Source organism: Colias croceus, chromosome 1, assembly GCF_905220415.1.
Source record: "Colias croceus chromosome 1, ilColCroc2.1".
In the NCBI taxonomy this organism is placed as follows: Eukaryota; Metazoa; Arthropoda; class Insecta; order Lepidoptera; family Pieridae; genus Colias; species Colias croceus.
In genome coordinates, this window is record NC_059537.1 from 5,288,828 (window position 1) to 5,309,517 (window position 20,690).

Sequence of the window (20,690 nt, forward strand, 5' to 3'; positions counted from 1 at the left end):
TTGCAATAAAAAATGTATGTCTGATGGATCTATCTAAAGGCAAAAGATTAAAAATTACACGTTAAAAAATGACTTTAAAATAAGGATATTTTCCTGTGCAGATAAGATGCGCACTAATAAACGCAACCACTGCGGCCAGCCAGACAGCCCGGACTATAACCGAAATAACAAGAGGAACAGCATATCAAAGAACCAACGATACTAAAATTCTCTCTTGTCAACGTTGATACCTCCTATACGAATATGTGTTTAGTGTTAATTTACCCTTTATTGAAATTGTTGCTTTTGTTTAAAAAAACATGTTTTTTAATTTCAGTTGGAATTTAGATTTTAGAATATCATATTCATAAAAAATAAATTAATTATTATACCAGAGGTTCTTTTTGGTGATTTTATTCATGTATGTAATCTAATAATAAGATATTATGGAACAAATGAACATCCCAGTGTATATTATAAGTATAACATAAATAATATAATTAATAAGAAATAATTAATTAATTGTGTTAATGTATTTTAATGTTTAAAAAATGTGTAGTACATAGATATTTAATGTGTGCAATTGTGTGTAATACATGAATGTAATAATTATTAACATGTTCTATGTGTGTGTGTTTTTTTTTATTTATATGCTCATTTATATTTTAAGGCATTAAATTAAAAGATTACCTAAATAAATTTCCCTTAAATTATTTTTAAAGTATGTTGAGAATATTGTTAATTTGGTTTCGCTTCTAAGGAAACGAAACTAGATAATTCTAAAAATATTCAATCTAGCAACAGAGGAGAGGCGAAATTGTTTTTTAAGTTCATATTAATTGTCTCAATAATATTTTAATGTATTATTTCATAAAAGCGCAATTTATTAAAAAAATTAAATGTCTGACATAAATTGTTTGTAATTTTAAAATGTTTAAAAGATCAAGTTTATGTTTCTAATTTGGTGATTAATTGATATAATTTATTAATATAAGAAAAAACATTCTAAAAGACCTATTATTTTAAGACCTACATTAAGTTTATTCATGAATTAAGGAGGGTTTCGTTTATTGCTTATGCCTTATACCTTGATGCTTTCTGTCTCGATAACGGTCGTATTTTATTTTATAATTTACATACGAACAAAAAAAAATTGTTATGTTAATAAACGAAGATGATAAAACACAGAAAAATGTATTGTTAAAAAATACAATATAAAATAGCATTATTGTGAATACTGCATTTATTTGTTTTTTTTTCTGCGTCTTGTTATTTCCACTTTTTTTATTTGTGTTGTGTTTTTATTCGTACGTATTGGGATTCTTAATAAAAATAGACATAATTGTACTAAACTATTAACGATTTTATTAATGGACGTCAATTTAATGTTAAGCGTTCATTTTTTCATAAATTAAAAGTTTAATTTAATAATAATAGAACATACGAAATCCTTTGTAATTTGTTTTTGGTTTACATTGAAATATGTTTCTTAGGTATATCTATAACAACTATTCTATTTTACTAATGGTTATGGAACAGGTTTCTAAAGTGTAAGTTTCTATGAAAATGTATTGAATGTAAATTTGAGAAATGTCCATTTTTTGTTACGTCTAGAGCTTTTAATGTAAATTATTAAAATGATAAACTTAATGTTAACCTGTAAGTGCCTCATAGCTCTAATGTTAAAAACTTCTCCCGACTATCTAACAACATTTTACGTATTGTGATATATTTTTGTGTTTTGTGTTTGTAACGTATTTTTGTTTATTTCTCATGTATGTCATCTCAATCTTTTATGTATTTTGATTAAACGTATGATTTGTTGTCAATTAAACCAATGTATAATTTATGAAAAGTTACAATAAACTTTCATACAATTTGTCTATATTTGCGTTTTATTTCTTTTTATTCCTATAGTCCAGTCGAATTAGACCTAAAAATATTATTGAAAGAACGAACATTCCGACAGAGCAAAATTTTGGTGAAGAGCTTTATTTTACCATAAAAAATAAAAATTCAAGAGTCACGTGTACGCAACAAAAGTTATTCGGGGTAAAGGTCATAATTTGGGGTTTTTTTAAGTTTTCTCAAAAAAATTTCCTCGATGTTGGGACATGTGGGGACTTAAAATTGAATTTTTATTTTTTATCTATACTAATATAATAAAGCTGAAAGTTTGTTTGTTTGTTAATTTGAACGCGTTAATATCAGGAACTACTGGTCCGATTTGAAAAATAATAACAGCCCAAAAAATATTTAGTCAATATCATTCGGAAAATATCTCTATCGTGTACGTACACTGTTATACATGTATGTTATGTTAATCTTTAAAACTATGCGCAACCGATTTTGATAGGTTTTTTTAGTAGATAACGGATGGTTTGAACGTAGATAGGTAGGTATGTTCCATCAATAATTGCGACGGTGCGAAGTTAGGGTGCGTCCCTAATCCATCATCATCATTGAAAGGAGATTGCCCAAGTGACTATGGCACTTGGTATCGCAATCAAACTTATTGTGTCAAGATGAAATATAGCTCAATTTGAAGCTTGATGTTAGTACTTTTAGAAACGATTAAAGTTTTTATGTAAATAAGCCGCAGTTCACGACAATAAAAATAAAACAAAAGTTTTATTCAACGCTTCAAAAAAATACTTTATCGAGTTTAAACTAACGATGAACGTTAAGTTTTACATTTATTACATAGGTAATCGTAATAAACATTATTTCAAAATAAATAACGTCGAACAATGCGTCGAACACATTCATTCAACTATGACATATGACGCAGGACGCTTGCAAGAGAGATAGATGTATGTGTCAAAACAAAAACTTTTACTTTTATTTCTATTTATTCGGTATAATTACGACTTAATAGTGATAAATATGATCATTATAAATACAAATAGGAATTAACAATATCACGAACACGTGACACAACTAGTATTTTACCGATTCCATACGTGGTCATACATGTTTCAAAAGAATAACTTTTACTATTATTTCAATTTATCCGGTATAATTAAGACTTAATATTGATACATATGACCATTATAAATACAAATAGGAATTAACAATATCACGAATACGTGGCACAACTAAAATTTTACCGATACCACCCGTGGTCATTCTCCTTTGTATTGAAATAAAAATACCCAAAAATATTTTATAATTTATTAGTTACTGAGATCACAAGCCACTTAGTTAAATAATTTATAAATATCACACCAAATCAATAGTATTGCAGTTCGATCCTATGCAATCACAAAACAATTTATGTAAAACGCAACTTAAGTAAGTATTTAACAAAGTAAAAATACTAAAAAATATATAATATACAAACGCCACGCGCTCCTTGAAACCTGATTATGAACTAGATATAACTTTGAATACACATTGCGGTGAATAAATTGCATATGTTATAATACTAATAATTACTAATTGACAATTACATTATCTGTGTGTTGACTCTCGAATACAATGCAATGCGGCTAAAAACAATTCGTAACTTTTCCTCCAGATTTTTCACTAAAACAACATTTCTAGATATCATTACAGAACATGGGAATTTAATTCTATGAATTTATATGAATGAATTTTGTTGAGGTTTACTATAATGGTATCGCGCTTAATCTAATTTCATGTATCTATTGTATGGGGTTTCTAGTCGAAGTCTTCATCAGAGTCTGTCTTTAGCACGCTGTCAGATCCGGAGCCGGGCTCGCTGTCCACTGCTATTTCTCTGTAAAACAATATTAATGTTTTATTATATAAACAATATTAATTTATCCGCAAACCGTCTGCAATTTATACCTGATATATCCGAGTGAAATTCGACACTGGTGAAATAATTTACAAATTGTGTAATTTAGTGTTTAAGTATATCCATTTTAAACATAAAATAAAGTAAAGAGCATAATTTAAATCCTTCATTCATTTAACATAGGTTGGTAACCTACAGTTATTATTTCCAATGACATATGATTTCATGTTTGCAAATTCAGGCGATTCGATCAAAATAGGTTCTATTTATGTAGAGACGCAAAGAAGCTTGATTGAAAAGAATAATTCAAAGAGATTATCGCTCGTTTCTTTTCAATACATATTGAAGAATGTTTCTTATTGGATGCATATCTATACATATAATAAATCTGTAGAAGGGTCAATTCTGTACATTGAAAATATTGAAAAAATAAATAGCAGGGGGTGTTACTGGATCGATACCAAACCCAAATATGTGATTAAAAAATTTTTTGTCTGTCTGTCTGTCTGTCTGTCTGTCTGTCTGTCTGTATGTGAAGGCATCACGTGAAAACTAGCGGTTCGATTTCGATGAAACTTGGTATAATTATACCTTATTATCCTGGGCGTAAAATAGGATACTTTTTATCCTGAAAAAATACGTAGAAAAAATTTAATCTTAATTTTTCAGTTTTATCCATAGACGTTGTTCCGTAGAACCGCGAACACACGTTGCGTATTATTATAGGCCTAGCCGTATTTGGGAATTGGGTCCAATAGATATTTATAAGATTTTATTGTCAGAGGTACCTACTCAAAATGGAGAAATAAACCATCGCGAAGACCGACATCCGCGCGGACGGAGTCGCGGGCGGAAGCTAGTCAACCATATAATGGTATTAAAATTGATGTTGAGATTATGTTATAAACAATTTTATTACCTAGGTTTTACATTATATATTACCCATTTATACATGTCTACCGGGCATCAATTCTTTTTAAGCTTAGGTACGCATGTAAAAAAAAAACATTAATAATTGAATTCAATTATTATAAAGGGCAATAAGTATATAGGTAAACATAAATGATAACGCCAAAAGAAATTAAAAGTCGGTAAAACACTTTCATAGAGAAACATTAGCAAAAGTAGGGGCTCATAATTAACAGTTGATCGATGGCATAAGATCCATGCATGGAATCTACTTTTTTTCTATCAGTCTTACTTACGTCATATTAAAAGTGCATTGTGGCATGATAGAGCGCGTGAGTGGTCATAATTAGTTATAAAATAGAATTAAAATGTTCCCGCTGTTGCTTCGAAATTATTCTTGGTTATTAAACGATTATTAGTTTATAGATAGTACATATAGCTAATCACCGGAAAAAACAATGTTAGCATTCGGCTTCCATTAGCTGCTAAGATAAACTATCTACGTCTTTTCGGATAATAGATAATTATATTATATTATTTTGGTAAGTTTAGTTATATTTACGCAATCGTTTATTTTAGTAATATCTACCTAGTGAGAGTGTTATATTATCTGTGGCACTCTGTGGTAATACGATGGGCGTGAAAACCATTATTATTAAAACCACAACAATAAATCCAGTCAATCAAGATTATAATTCGCGCACACTGATAACTTGCCTATTTTCTGCAGCGACGCACACACGAATCTCAACAATATTTCTGCCGATAAAACGTGAAGTCAATAAATTGTGTTTGTTTCCCCGTTTACCTACTCTACTATTGAACACCAATAAAAAGGGCGGCTTCTCCTGATTTATTGCCACACAAACTAAACTTTACATACATTTTATCGAGAGCGCGACAGTTAAATTCCACCTTCATTCGAGGAGATATTAAACGACCTATTATGATATAACTTTTCGTTTTATAATTTTTTAATATCCCCAGCTTTTAAGTTAACGAAGCTCGTCGCATCGCAACATTGTTGTTGCCTACCAATTATAAAATGAAATATTTGCGACTCTGTACTTTAATAAATATCCTCATACATTTATACATTATATTTTGAAAACAATAACCAATTTATTCATAAATTATCTGGCTTCAGAGAATTAGATCTAAGAAATTCAATTTGTTACGACCAGTTTTAAATATGATATTTCATCCCGTTAAGACAACCCCTACAGTTAAATACTTTAAAAATATGACACTTTATATTTTAAAAGCATTGGAAAATGTACGAAAAAGGAGAAACGAACCCGTTGATATCCTTAGTGAGCTGTATGTCGACGTTGGTCGCGCTATCGTTGAGGCCGTTGAGCGCCTCGCAGAAGTCGCTGCCCACGTTCTGCAGATGCTGCGTGTTCAGATGGAATCCCTGGTGAATAAATCATTCGGGTGATGACGGCCCAACTGATATATTAAGGGGCTTATCGTTCAGTCCCTGCTCGCGGGCGAATAAAATTATCCATGGAGTAAGGACTCTACCCGCGTAGACTTAAAAAATCTTGTAATTTATAGCCTAAAGCGGATTTGTGGTATACTGTCCAATTAATGTCGACTTTAATACAAAAAATAAATCTTAAAATACACCCTCGAGTTAGTTTTATTCGTGAGGACATTTGAACGAGTTACAGAAATCCTTGTTAATGCCGATAACTAATGTCTTGAATTATGAACCTTTAATCATGCATTAAAGCTTTTATCTATATTCTTTATCCTTCAATATCAATATGATGGTAATATTTTAATAAATATTCTTTGAATAAAACGAAAGGTGCATAAAATTATTTTAAACACAATAAAAACATTGGCAAGAAATATTATAGGCTCTACTCAATATAACAAGATTACTATTTATAATCCCAAGTTCGGTCGTGGTGAAATCACAGCGTTAATAAAATCTCATAGCTTATTGCATAGAATTCAACAGCAGATAAGTTAAAATTACGCCTTTCTTTGTATTTGTAATTTTATAGAAATGTGCCTACCTTAGCGTGAACATGTCTCTGTACCCAATTTTATTTTAATTCGCCAAATTACATTTAGTTTTGTAGGTTAAGTACTTATACGAACACGATTCTATAATTTACTTGCAAACCGTATTCTTTTATTATCTTACCGTTACTCCTCTTTTTTATGCCCATATAAAAGTCATCACAGAAGAGCGAATTAATAAGTGAAGTAAGCGTTTCTGACGTTACATTGATTGAAAATATATTGCGCTCTTATCTTTCGTGATCTGCACCGGGCAGATGAATTAGACTACATGTCAAACGCATACTATGCATATCATTAATCTCCCTTTATTAACCATCATTACTAATTGGAAAATATAAGACGTATCTGTAAAATAATCGATCACTTAGTAATTACATTTCGATAACGACACCCCCTTGTTAATTATTATGTGAAAAGAATATTAATGTGAAGTATCACTTATAGGTGTTCTTTTTTCCTTCTTATGCGGTTTCTATTTAATAATTGAATGAGTAAATAAGTCTGACATCGTTATGATGAATTGTTGGATCCGCAAAGGTTATGTGTTCTTTTTTTCTTTCTGTCAAGGAATGCTATTTCTTCGTGATGAAAACTTGTATTTTTGCAGTCTCATGCTTATTCGCCTTGCATGATTTGTTTTTGCAAATTGTTCATCGCAATGCTATTTTAATTGTTTATTTTTTTGTGGTATCGTTGTTCTATATATAAAATCTCAATTAGGTTCGTGATGTACTATTTCCTAGCCACATGTATTTATATCTACGTCCAACTAAATTGTAGCGACTTTTACAATAGGTACTAATAAATAATGAATTTGCATGTTAACGGTCGATAAAGCGAACGTCGAAAGCTGATCTAGGGGCTGACCTTAAATGGTCCTCGGTCGAAGCCGCAGAAGGAGGCCTCCATGGTGTATGAGCGGGTGACGCCGAGGTGGCGCCACACGGTGACGCGCGCCGTGCTCTCGCGCTCGCGCTCCACGCGGAACGAGCACGAGCCCAGCGCGAACGCGGGCGATATGCGGTGCATCAACGCGGGCAACATCTGCACACCCGCATGTACTTATATTTTATAGGTCACTCTTACTAACTTATGCTAACTAGAAAGTACTTTAAGCCAACAAAGATGCTATAAATGATAATTAACTTTTCTGTGGATGATGATTAAGTTTTCACGGAGCATCAGCGAGGAATCAAATGAAAATGGCTTCTCTGAACCTTAATATAAAATCGAATTCAATAATAAATAGACTAGATTTTTATCAGGATCTAATTATATCTATTTGTAGATAAAAATTCGTACAGTACAATTATGATAAAAAGTTAATGACAATTTTATGGATAGGTATGTACATTTGCATAATGAATAATTACTATGTATGTAAGCAGTAAACATTATGTAAAAGTTGTTATTGGCATTACGTCACCAACTTAGCGGTGCACGTTTCCTATTTTTCTCCAACTTCTTCTTCATCCGTTTAACATAACAGAATACATAAGATCCAAATAAGCGAATACAAAAAATGGGTGTTTAATTAACTGCAGTAATGTATACACAATCGCTGTTAGTCCTGATTTATGCAACTTACAAGGTATTTAACAGGTTCATCTTGTACAAGCCGGTCGTTGCTGCACCAACTCTCTGCGCCGGCGCATCCGTAAAAAAATACATTCTTCTTTCGCGAATGCCCGTGGTAGTCGCAGTATACGAGAGGTGGCTTCTTCCAAACTCGAACCAAGTATTCAATTAGGCCCTGCACATCAAAAACATTCAAAATAAAAGTCGAAAACTCGTCGCTATAAGATTTATACCGTCTGCCTAACATCTTTGCAATTGCGCTTAAATTCCGGATTAGACTTTTATTTTTGTCTCCAGATACCAATTAAAGAACTGCATACACAATAAATATTCTTATTAGCCGTGCATGTTTCCAAGAAAATCGTAAGCGAACGATCCACGTTAGCAGACGTCGCGTTTAATTGGAATATTGACTGTGAGCATTTGACATGAGAATAAGGGGTATCTGTGTAGTCGCTAATTAATAGAATTTACCTTTGTGTGGTAGATAGAAGGATGCAAAACAGGGCTGGGTTTGCACCAGCGTCGATTTAAATCTTCATTAGTTAGGCCGCACCGATGGCTGTAACAACGCAGACATTATCGGAGCGAACCAGGAAGCTCGAGCTCGCATGTGCATTGTGCACGATAAGCCGTGTGGACATTTTCATTGAGGTGACAAGCCCCGTGGTGCCCGTGGGTCGGGAGTCAGCTATCGTTATTCCAATATCACACACGTAAGGGCCCCTCGGTGCGTACTGAACATTGTAACCGCTTTGGATCGGATCAGATTGCGGTTTATTTATTTCCTACTATTTGCCCCTTTGCATACTATCGATAAAATCTTTGAAAAAGGACACCTTCAGCTTTCTTACTTTATAATATGACCTTTCCTTTTTAAATAGAAGTGAGTGGATTCAAATTTATAAATTCAAATCTACGGAAATAAAATGATTGAAAATGAAAAATCTATATTTAAGCAAAACACAGTAAGAAATTTTACATTATAGCACAAAATTTTTAACAAAAGCCCCCACACTCTACGAATCTCCAGGCAGATAGAAATATAAGCTCGTATTTAATTTTTGCTCGTGAAAAAATGGGAGATGTTCGGAGTGAGCTAGGACCTAGAATTTTCGTAATTTGATTGCAGTGCAAATCATTGTGTGTATTATATATTATTCACCTGTAGGTACCTATGTCATTTTTAGAGCAAAAAAAATAGGTTTAGTATTTACATACATTACTAGTATTTATTACATTTTGACGTAATTAATTATTATTATTGTAATGTTAGTTCTACCAGTTACCACAGCTAGGTATAGACCATGAAAAATGTAAACGCAATAAGTACCTAGTTTAAAACTTTGGTACATGGTTTTTTAGACATCAAGGTAAATTTACAATTAAGTTTATAGAAATTTAATCAAAAATCCAATGAACAACACTTATAAGAACGGTTTCTGCAGTATTTATTGATATATTATGTAGTTATTATATAATGTAAAAAAAATTTAGTCACTATAAGTTAAAATTTAACTTCGCTTTCAATTTGATAAATTTAAAGGTAGTAGTAAGTAAATAGTAGATAACATGGACAATAATTTTGAACAGATTCATTAATAATTCAGTTGAATTTAACCGGATTAAGTATGTATGTACTTACCAACAAGCTTTTAAATTATAGGCGTCTATTATATTTTATACTATATTAGTTCCGCATTATATTTATATTCTCAACACGTCAGCGTGAAAAGCGTCGTCAATATAAAATGATAATTAAATTAATAATTTATATGGGCTTCATACGCATAGGGCGAGCATTAGTGAATTATTTAAAAGACAGCAATATCTTGAATTTTTAAACATGATTAATTAACTATGAATGTGTCAAAATATCATTGAAAATAATAATTCAAAATAATTATGTTTTTTCTTTAAAGAAGAACCTATTCAAACTACCTTGTCATACGCAATTACCAGTTAATGGAATTAAATTAAAAATAATTATACCAATGAATGACAACATATAGGTACCCAAAACAATTACTATAAACGTTTTATTAAGCAACAATTTGCTAAGAGAAAATAAAACAACAGGATTGAAATTGAGCACGAGATAACCGCACGTTCAACTATGCGTATGAATCAGACTGCAACTCCATAAATAAACTACAAAGACAAATCTATATATAAATCAGAAAGAATTTGCCTGCGGGTTCAAATTATTTTCTTTTTTTAGCAGCGTCCAAGCTTTGGTACGCAGGTAGTGGAAAATGGAGTTTGATTAAACTCGTAATACTGTGAACCGAGGAAGTCATTTCAGTTCTATTAGAAAAGAATAAGTTGCTCAATTGTGTCATTATATACAGCTAGGTTAGGACTGTGCGTCTACAATCTACGACAATTCACTATACATTGCCCGTTATTACAAGGTAATTCACAGGGAACGAGTATCAGGGAGTATCTAGCCAGTTTGAAGGTAATCTAAGAACTAACGGTAATTAGTAATTAGACAAGTTGCTTTCCTCTGGATTAATCAGTATTGAATAATTCTTCGCAATCTTAGATATTACTTAAAATTCAACTATATTTTTTTTAATACAGCTTTGTATAAAATTAAATGAAATTTATTATGAATGTATCTATTCCTAGTTGTTATTTTTGATAATTTTTCATACAATAACCGCTTTCTTTATAAAATGGGGTTAATATATACATACATAATATATTATATTAAATAATATATTCAGCAGTGGTTATTATTATTATAAACAATAAACGCGATCTTTTCTTAAGCGTATATCATTTAATAATCTGTCGTAATTATATTTATAATACGATCTTGATATCTCGATCATATCTCTCCCAACGAAGACACGTTGAATTAATCGCGATAAAACTTGGTCTCGTCATGAATACTTCAAGCGATTCTCTGTTAACGCATTGTTTAAATACTTATATAGTTAGAAGTAGCGAATAACATCGCGAGAGTTCTATTAACAGTACCACAGCGTGCATCCCTTTGTATCGGTTTTTTAAGACGCTGAGACAGTTGGACGTTCATCCAATTAGGAATGTTTCAGCGCAGAGACATCATTAGCGAACGACGGCGAGCGCGTAGGAGAACCTGAGTTCTCATGCAGCGACCTTCGCGTTTAAACCGGTTGCGCATCTTTACTCTAATCAGGGAAAAAATAAGCGCATGCCACATGTGCGAACGAAAGCGAACAAGCGAGAAACTGCGTCCTGTCCGCCGTGTTTTATGGAGAAGTGTTGCGGTACCGGAGCAACCCAGGGCTGCTATCTAGGTACTGCGGAACTTGCCAAACACTTACTTATATTAAGAATACCTACGCTATGATATTCAATAAGGTATTCTTGACGTATGTTTGAAATTAACATAAAGTTTTACTTTCAACATAAATCTGCTGTAAACATTATTAAGTATGTGGCGGACGCGGACGCAAGCGCCAACATGGCTTTAAATGGAAGCAATTGGCAATAACATAGTAAGTAGTAGCCCTTTGATGAGTCTCCTGACGACCGCGGCTGGTTCAAGGGTTCGCCTGCCTATCTATTTATAGAGCACGCGGCGCAGCGATGCTATCGGACCTCAACCATGCCTCGGCCCGCACGATGCCTACCCGCCCTCTATGCACCCTTCTGCAAAGCCTGCCCAATAAAATAGACCAAAGTGAAACTGCTGTGATTTTCGTTCCAGCTATTTATATCACGTGTCCATTGTTTATATCTCAAAGGGAATTAATAGCCGTCGGCTACGTCTACTCCGCCGCTCGAGAATCTCGTTAAGTTGTTCAAATTGTACACCAATAAATAGAGACGTTTTACGCATGCTAATTAATTTCATTGCGAGAATAATAATATTTTCGTTGCGATAGATATCAATAATGCTGACGGTTAGATAAGTGGGAGGCGGTGGCATACCGAGCTCATACGTATTCTGAGCGCGGAGGCTGTTTCCTGCTCAAGAGGGTGCTCTCAACTACGGGTAGTCGATGTGTTATGGTTGCCTCTTTGCGTTATGTTCTTGCTTGCGGATTGGAACTAGACGAGGGACTTACGTTCGAGACTCAGCGGTTAGGGCTTCTAATGGTTGCACTACGACGCAATGTCCAGATTCGCTAGCGTCTAAACTTTGTATTCGAGGCCGATACCGGACACGGGCCGAGTTATTTACGATAGTCGCGAGACAATCGGCCGGTCGCAACGCTTATCCGGTGCCACCGACGTGGTGCCAATAACATGACGTGGCCACCTTTATTAAACACCATCCGTTGAAATTAACACACGTTTCAATGCTTAACAATTGCTGAATCATGTGTTAGCTATCTATGTTATTATATTATTCATGATATTGTTTTAGATTCATCTTCCAAAACGAATATTTATTGTATTAAATATCATCTACCATGTAATTATCATTTTATATGTACTTATAACAAAAATAATTGTATAAGCCACAGCACGAGAAGTATGAATCTGCAGTACAATTTGTTTAAAGCAGCAGGGAAAAATTGAAGATGAAGCTAACGGTGTCACGTCACTAATTGATTTTATTTACTGGGTGTTGGCGGAAGCGCGACGATTCGCTACGGATCGGTTCAACGACACGGCTCTTCTCAACAAACTGTCCTCACCCGAGGAATGCAGTCCGTGTGTTATAAGGAAAATTACTTAATACTAATATAACGATGCGATAGTCATCTTAATTTGACTCGCGTCACCACCTCCTCAGATTAGTTGCTGCTGCGAACGAATCCTAAAGCACATGTGTCAAATCAATAAATATAAGATGACAGTGCGCATTAAGATGTGATGAATAATAAATAACTTTTAAATATCAAGTATAGATGTTCTACACTGTTATTATTTAAACAAACAAATTTTATTTAATGTTCTAGATATATATTATCCATTCACAAAATAAATGAATAATAGATCAATATAATTGACATAGAAAAAGGTGAAAAATATACTGAAATACCTTTTTAAGGACTTTCCACTTAGGCGTCATGTTTTCAAGAATCCTCAATGAATAATTGAATTCATTTAATTACATATAGTTATAGATAGCGACGATACACGATACGATTAAAATAAATTCAATTACGGCGAAGGTTTCGTGTACATAAATGATACAAGTAGAGAATTAAAAGGTCCGCCTGCTCCTGATGACGTGATAAACGAACTTCGTGAGGGTAATTTGTAAAAGTTTTGTATCATCTTTTAGCGTTGGATAGCTTCGCTAGAATTATAGCCTTAAGAGCAATTAGAGCAATTATAAACGTGGAGATAATAGCGAGAATGAGTCATATGACCAGAGGTCGACAGGATGAGCAGGTAATAGCCCTTCGGCGGGTGCCATAGGGCAGGGCACAGAGCATTATTTACATAATCGCGAGCACCGGGCGTCCTTGGCGTACCTCATGGCTCTTTATACGGCACACTGCATTGTATCCACTGGGATAACTTTTAACACATCTTGTATAAAATGCCTTAAGGAAAATGTTCAGATAGAACTTTAATGATCATTATTTGGATACTCCATATACGTTTATGGCTTTACAATGTTTCAGTTTTAACAAGTTAAAGGACGACGAGATGTTAAATAGGTACAAAAGATTAGAATTCTCAGGAAATTAATAGGTGGGAAATTACGTAAAACAGATTCTAATAAAATTAAGCCCCTGTTTATAATGCCTAACTAGAGCTACTATGAATATTATGTTTATGTTACATATTTATTTTCAAAGCTGAGAAAAATTATTTACCAATATTATAATAGAGTTAACTATCATTCATACAACGTATTACGTAACAGCTAAGTCAACCGTCTTGCTTTCATACTACCAATTTATGGTGTCTTCTATAATATAATGTCTTTGGTGGGAAAGATTATATTATTCTCCATATTTTAAGTAAGATGAAAAACTAGCACTCCTAATAGTCTCTTAATTGTCTAGCTAGAGTCGTGCGCGGCAGCGGTTGCACTGGTGCACATCGCACGACCCTTTCTTATGAGTCCTGTATTCGCTGCCATCGTAATTCATTAGTTGACTTCGCATTATTTATGGTTGCTCGGTTTTGTCCTGGAATATTCTCACTCCGCTGTTAATGCATTTACCAATGGAGAATAATAGAGACGTTTGAATAGAATATCTTTGGTCAAGGTTCAGTCGTCACTATTTTCATGGGTCTTCTTCCATAGGTTATCGCTTTCTTCATTACACATAAATGTTTTGTACAATGTGCATGTTCATATATACGTTGCATAAAGGATTTTAAAGAATGATTTATGTCTTAAAGACGGACAGGAGGTACCTATACATATACGAAGATTTTCTTCGCGTGATATAGAAGTGCGTTTGAATTCCTAAGATTATCGTAAAACAAGGCTTCCAGGAAGGACGCGGGATTTTAATAGCTGGGCGTCGATGGGCGTCCATCCTTGAAATATTATAACTCAAGCTGAGTGACGTACGAGACATGTCTTAAGTTTTAATAGTCTCCTACGTGCACTCTGAAACCCCGAGTTTAAGAAATTAGAAGTGCTAGCTTTTATGACACATAATTTTAGTTAACATCGACATGCTGTCATAATATAAAATATATTTTCGTTATTGCTAATGTTTAGATACCTATAATTGTAAAATATTAAATCCACGAAACATACTATACAGTATACATACATAAAATAAAGAATAAAAAATACATTCCTAAACTTAAGTGTTCTGAGTCTGTTTGAAAAAAAAATCATCAGCTTGGCTTCTTTAATTTTTGCAATTTGTAACAGAAATTACAAACGCCATTATCATAGCCATCATCATTTTGTATGAAAGCGCACATATAAACTATTCTGAAGCTCATAATATTTAAACTACATCACTTTAAGCGTCGATTACTACTGTTTACGAGGAGGTCGTAGTTGCTAACGCCTCTTACGGTTGCTTTTTGCTGGCAGATATTAGCATTCTCTTTATAAGACCTGCATTGCATCACAAATTGAAATAGATAATTGCGAGTACAGCCGAAGGGCAATAAACTTGCTACAGTATAAAGCGGTAGGCGTTGACGCGGAACACGGCAAGCAATCCCAGTAGAATCCGGAAGCAGCGATAATTTTCACAGTAAAATTGAGTCTTGTACTGCAATATGCTCTTTGTAGCCTCAATAGAAAAAAAGTCTAGGTCTGCAATTTCCCAGGCTTTGGATTAATTCTTTCAATTAACTACGTTGAGCCGATGAACCGCGGCAAAAGGTAAAATAATAATATATTGAGTCATCTTTTTTTCACTGTTTCATAATATATGAAAATAATCGTGGGAGAGAGCTTTTTCCACAGCAAACAATTTGATGGAAACATATTGAACTATTTATATGGTGAACCCTCGTCTTAAAATTGCTTGATGCTTCATATTTTTATTTTCATAAAACAAAGGCATTTGAATATAACTTTATTAATAAGCAATAAATATGTTCTAAAATGTTTATTTATCACCCCAGTATAAGATGAAAAACCACAAAAGGTGCAGCATAAAAAAACTATTGTACTTCCTGCGATTGGACATCAATAAAAGTGCACGCGGGATCTCAATCACGACGTTGGGTAAACACTAGAGGCGAGTTTGTGTCAATATTGTCGAAGTCAACAAAGATAACAAAGAACCGTGGAGCTTGATGCTAAACACGGCGCTCAAACAAAACACTCACAGCTAGGGACATCAGTTAACTGGCAATTTTGTTATTAATCAATACATTCAGCGAGCAGAATACCAATTCAGCTTAGACGATCAACGCTGGCTCCAATTATACACACGATCTTATTATGTTTACATGCCAATGAAATTAAAAGTTATCATGTAACCTAGTTTATTACAGCACGTCTTAAAATGCGATTATTCCTCATTATTCAAATTGGCCAAGTAGGTATATCGTGCACCATCACGAAGATTAAAAATGAATGGAAAATAAACAAAAAGTCAATTTTCAAGGTAATTATTTAAATAGGCAGATTTTTTAAGGTTGGCAACCCTATCAAAAAACAGGGAATATTTTTCAATAATCGACCGAATGCTTCATCGAAAAACATTCCTTAAATTTGAAGGTTTAACGATGCTAATATAATAACTATCGGTTCGTGAGAAAGCATTGATCGCGCGCGGCGATGGGCCATTGAGTTTGAATTTATGATATTTCAAAATCACGTTCGTAACCTTGAATCTGTGGGAAGTCAAGTCTCAATTCAGACTGTAAGATTATGGTTCATCACGTCTTTGAACAATAACGCCATTCGCATTAATTAAGCCACGTGATTATCTGAATATGCTGTAGTCCTTCTAGATGTTAATGGTCGAGCTTTATGCAAACATCAGTTCGAATTGTTAACCTAAAACTATATTTAAATATTTATTATATTATTTGTTTGAAATGAAAATGCAAAATTATCTCGACTAACTTACGTGACTGCTCATTTTATCCTTTATACGCCAATTTGAATACTTGGAATCTTGAATTGTACCACTAGCTGTAGACATTTTTACGCAAGCTTAGCTATTTTTAATGGCGAATCTCCGAGCCAACGGTCGCCGTAAACAGCGGCAACGACCCCACTTATTACTTTCAAAACAAAACAGCGCAATAATGCAAATTAAGCTGCATTATCCAAGATGATTTTTATCTCAAAGAATCGAATCATCTCCGAGTTCAATAAAATTAAACAAAACATGTAAAGCCATAACAGACGTGATTTCAATTTCGCAATGACTACCTGGTGGCTGGATACAATACCGGATTGAGCTTTGAAAATTATAGGGCGATTGGGGGGCGGTACGACTTCCCCTACAGTTCTAAGTGGCCTGACACCTCGCTCTGACGTACCTTGATCCCAGGCCAATTATAACGGGATCCGATCTTACCTTCGGCTCTACGTTGCGGTACTACTAGGAGTAATTGCTTAAACACATAATCACTGATGTCACGAGAACGCGAAGCGAATCAATATCCTGGCGCCTTATCCGCAACGATCAACGCTAATGGCTGGTTCTCGCTGCCTCCAAAGTATTGAATTATGATTAGTATATTTGCTTATACTAAAGTTTCAGTAAAAATAGGCGATTATTATTAGTCCCTTATTTTCCTGGCAGCATGCTCACAACATTATTAGAGTTACCAAAATTGTAAAAGGTAATTTTTTAAATATACAGATTGTAATTTTAATCTTAATCTACTAGGTCCATTGGACTAGAGATAAGGATACTTTTACTGCTTGACTAATATAATGTCAATTTACAAAATTTGGATATTCTTTATGGGCATCACGTCAAGTCGTAAAAATAACATATTGTAAGCATGCGCTGGCGCAGGAAGTAAGCATTTAAGCGTATATATTACTCAAATATAAATAAAGTGTCTGGGCCTATTCTCCAATACTGATAAGATTAAACCATGCAAATAAGTTAAGAACAGTGCTACATTTCAAGTATTGTATTAAAATAAAATACAAACACGCGCGCATATCTATTAATAGTACCTCTGCAAATAAAATGGTTTTAAACATAAGCTGTGTTTCGTAGGCTGTCATTCTATATTTTAATACAGCATCTTTGTGCACATAACAGTTGACAGTTAAAGAATTGCCATAAGCATAAACAAGTTGATGAGACGCGAAATACAAAACCGCTGAACATGCAAACGGCCGACCTTAAAGTTAATAGTCTCGACGTCACGATCTAGCACCGTATAACATTAGTCTGTAAAGCGATCTGTTTTCATAGAAACTACAAAGGATTGTCGCAATTTTTCATATTGGTAAGGATATTATATTGTAACATTCGACTCTATCAAGAGATTTCGTTAATTCTTTTTAATAACTATTCGTTAATATTTTTGAGGGCAAAGTTACTCTTTATTGCTAGTTAACATATTTGAGCCAAATTTAACCTTTACTTATTTTGTTAAATAAATAAGAAAAACTTCATAACGAAAACATAATCGTTAAGTCATACATGAAATCAATAGATAGTCCGAGAAAATAAGAAAAACCAGTGGAAATAAATCGTGTAGTTTTGAAAACCGCTACAATTATACAGTGAGGGGTGAGCTAAGGGTGTAGGGAGGGTTCAAAGGACTTTTTTATAGCTTTTTTGCTCATATAGTTCAGGATACATCGCCCATTTTTGCAAGTGACTACTATCAAGCTGATTTTCCGTTTGTAGCTTTATTTTAATCAAAATTTTTTATCCTTGTTATCTCTGTTAGCTACCACAATCGAGACTTTCGTACACGAAATTATTGGGCGTCTCATCAAAATAAAGCTACAAACGGAAAATTAGCTTGATAGTAGTCACTTGCAAAAATGGGCGATGTATCCTGAACTAATAAATCTCAAACCTGCACAAATTGCAGTACGGTTAGTTCAAGGAAAATATTCTACGTAAAATTTCCTTTAAATGATGTTCTATTATTTTTTTAGGCTCTACGGGGGGGGGGGGGGGGGAACGTATTCCTTCCTTTCTTCCTTGTGTGGATGTTTTTGACGATGTATTTTGCAGCCACTGATCAGCTTGATCTATACAGACATCGATACTCAGTTTTTATCAAATCCAGTAACAAATCCAAATCATGTATTTGCTCTCTCCCGCCTGCAAAAGGATCAGCACAATATAACTCATTCCGAGTGTTCCACGTATAACAATTTAATAATTAATTAATAGCTAATTTCTATTTGATTTTGTCATTATGGTTATATAGATACAACTACATTCTAAAAAATCTTGTTGGTTCATCACTTGGTTTTGGTAGATAATTGTGTCCATTAATCGACTATAAATAAAGTTCGCTTAACGAGAAAATGGGCGTAAAAATGACGGCGTAATGAAAATTATAATGTATGTTTATTAGCTCGTAAAGGTAAAACATTTAATTGGTTTAGTCCTCGGACAGGGAACGGGGTCCAGGCGTGAGACGACGCGACGAATTTTATCACAAAAACCGCAGGAGCAAACGACGCTCGATGTAATTTGAAATGTTACATAAAAGGAAATGCGGATTGCTGCCTTAGCCTCGTACATAACTAAAGAATGCGATCCTGTTTTCTTGCCACTTTCATACGCTACGCTTCTTAGAATTAAATTTATTTACGAAAACACGGGACAAATCTATTTAGATGATGACCAAATACGACACGTATCTCTAGTTTTCCAAAAGACAAATTTTCACTTAATGTTCGATAGCGACTAAGTGTAATGGAGGACCCCCCAGTGCCTGTTATATTGTTATTGCTTGATAAATTTATAGCGGAGCATTAACAATGTGCTAGTTATAGGATGTACTAGGTTATAATAAAGGAATAAATATCAAGAGCAATCGGATGAAATTATTTGTGATATTCAGTATAAGATAAGTAAAAGCTCTAAAGGATGAATTTAATACACAACTTAACACAAGTTTCTAAAAAAAGAAAACGAATTGAACATTGCTATAAAATCTTGTAATATATCATATTAGTTTTCGCCAATTTAAAAAGACGAAGAAGGCTATGAATCACGTTACGACAAGAATAGCTTTTTAATGGTATTCCGCTCTTTAATCCTGGAGAGTCAAAAGCCTTTTTTATCTGTCAATCAAGGCGTTGATTTATTTTTTTGCATATTCTAAGAAAAATTAGGTTCAAAATTTTTGGAGAAGTTTCTTAATGCGAATTTAATTTTTCAATTAGGGGAAGCAAATTCTATGGTTCGTAAGATAATCCATTTATCATCATTTGTTTCAAGGACAATTAGTTTTTGATTGTTTTAAGAAACATGAGATAAGTTAGATGACTCTATTTAATTGGAAATATTCAGTTTAAGATAAGTATTTGTTTATATGCCTGCTAGCAATTTAATTAAGTAATTATCTATAAAATAAGTTAGGATTTTTTTATAAGTACGTTCTAAGTTCTAACCTTAAATTTACCTTGTTTTAATGTAAAAACTTGGTTCGTCGAATTCATAGTTTGATAACAAATATGAAGCACTATTTTACTATGATTCAAACAGATGTCGAGGCGACCGATCAATTAAATACATAGACCCAACCACATCTGCCTTGATAAAAACTCCTTTGTATCTCTGAATTGCATTTTTTCCTCTCTTTGTAGCTATTAAAGTAATATCGTGTCTTTTTGCGAAATAAAACTGTGAATTTTATTTTATCGTCCCGTATCTCAGTCATACGTAACTCATCCAATGTAAAACAATACGATAGGCATCGGCTGAATGCGATTAAAAAGATTTAAAAAGATTCCTGCGGGCATTAAAGCAATCCAGCTCGCGTGGTTCATTTTAAGTGCAGTATCTTGTCGAATGCTTCAATGGTATATTGAATATTATTTGGAGTACGTGAGGCGTTATAGATGTGGTTATAGCTGGCGGGCGAT

At 33.5% G+C, this 20,690-nt stretch overlaps 1 protein-coding gene across 3 annotated transcripts in view; it reads right to left on the reverse strand.

Moving 5' to 3' along the window:
• Nucleotides 1-3,139: 3,139 nt before the first annotated feature.
• Nucleotides 3,140-20,690, reverse strand: part of LOC123697621 (cytosolic carboxypeptidase 1-like) — a 77,945-nt gene continuing 60,394 nt past the window's right edge. For all 3 annotated transcript variants that reach the window (XM_045644165.1, XM_045644167.1, XM_045644166.1), the window contains 5 exons: nucleotides 8,744-8,831; nucleotides 8,280-8,444; nucleotides 7,559-7,735; nucleotides 5,950-6,068; nucleotides 3,140-3,721 (listed from right to left, as the gene is read on the reverse strand). In XM_045644165.1, the coding sequence (XP_045500121.1) occupies nucleotides 3,643-3,721; nucleotides 5,950-6,068; nucleotides 7,559-7,735; nucleotides 8,280-8,444; nucleotides 8,744-8,831 (628 nt within the window). In that variant the 3' untranslated portion in view covers nucleotides 3,140-3,642. The remainder of the gene's footprint in view (nucleotides 3,722-5,949; nucleotides 6,069-7,558; nucleotides 7,736-8,279; nucleotides 8,445-8,743; nucleotides 8,832-20,690) is intronic.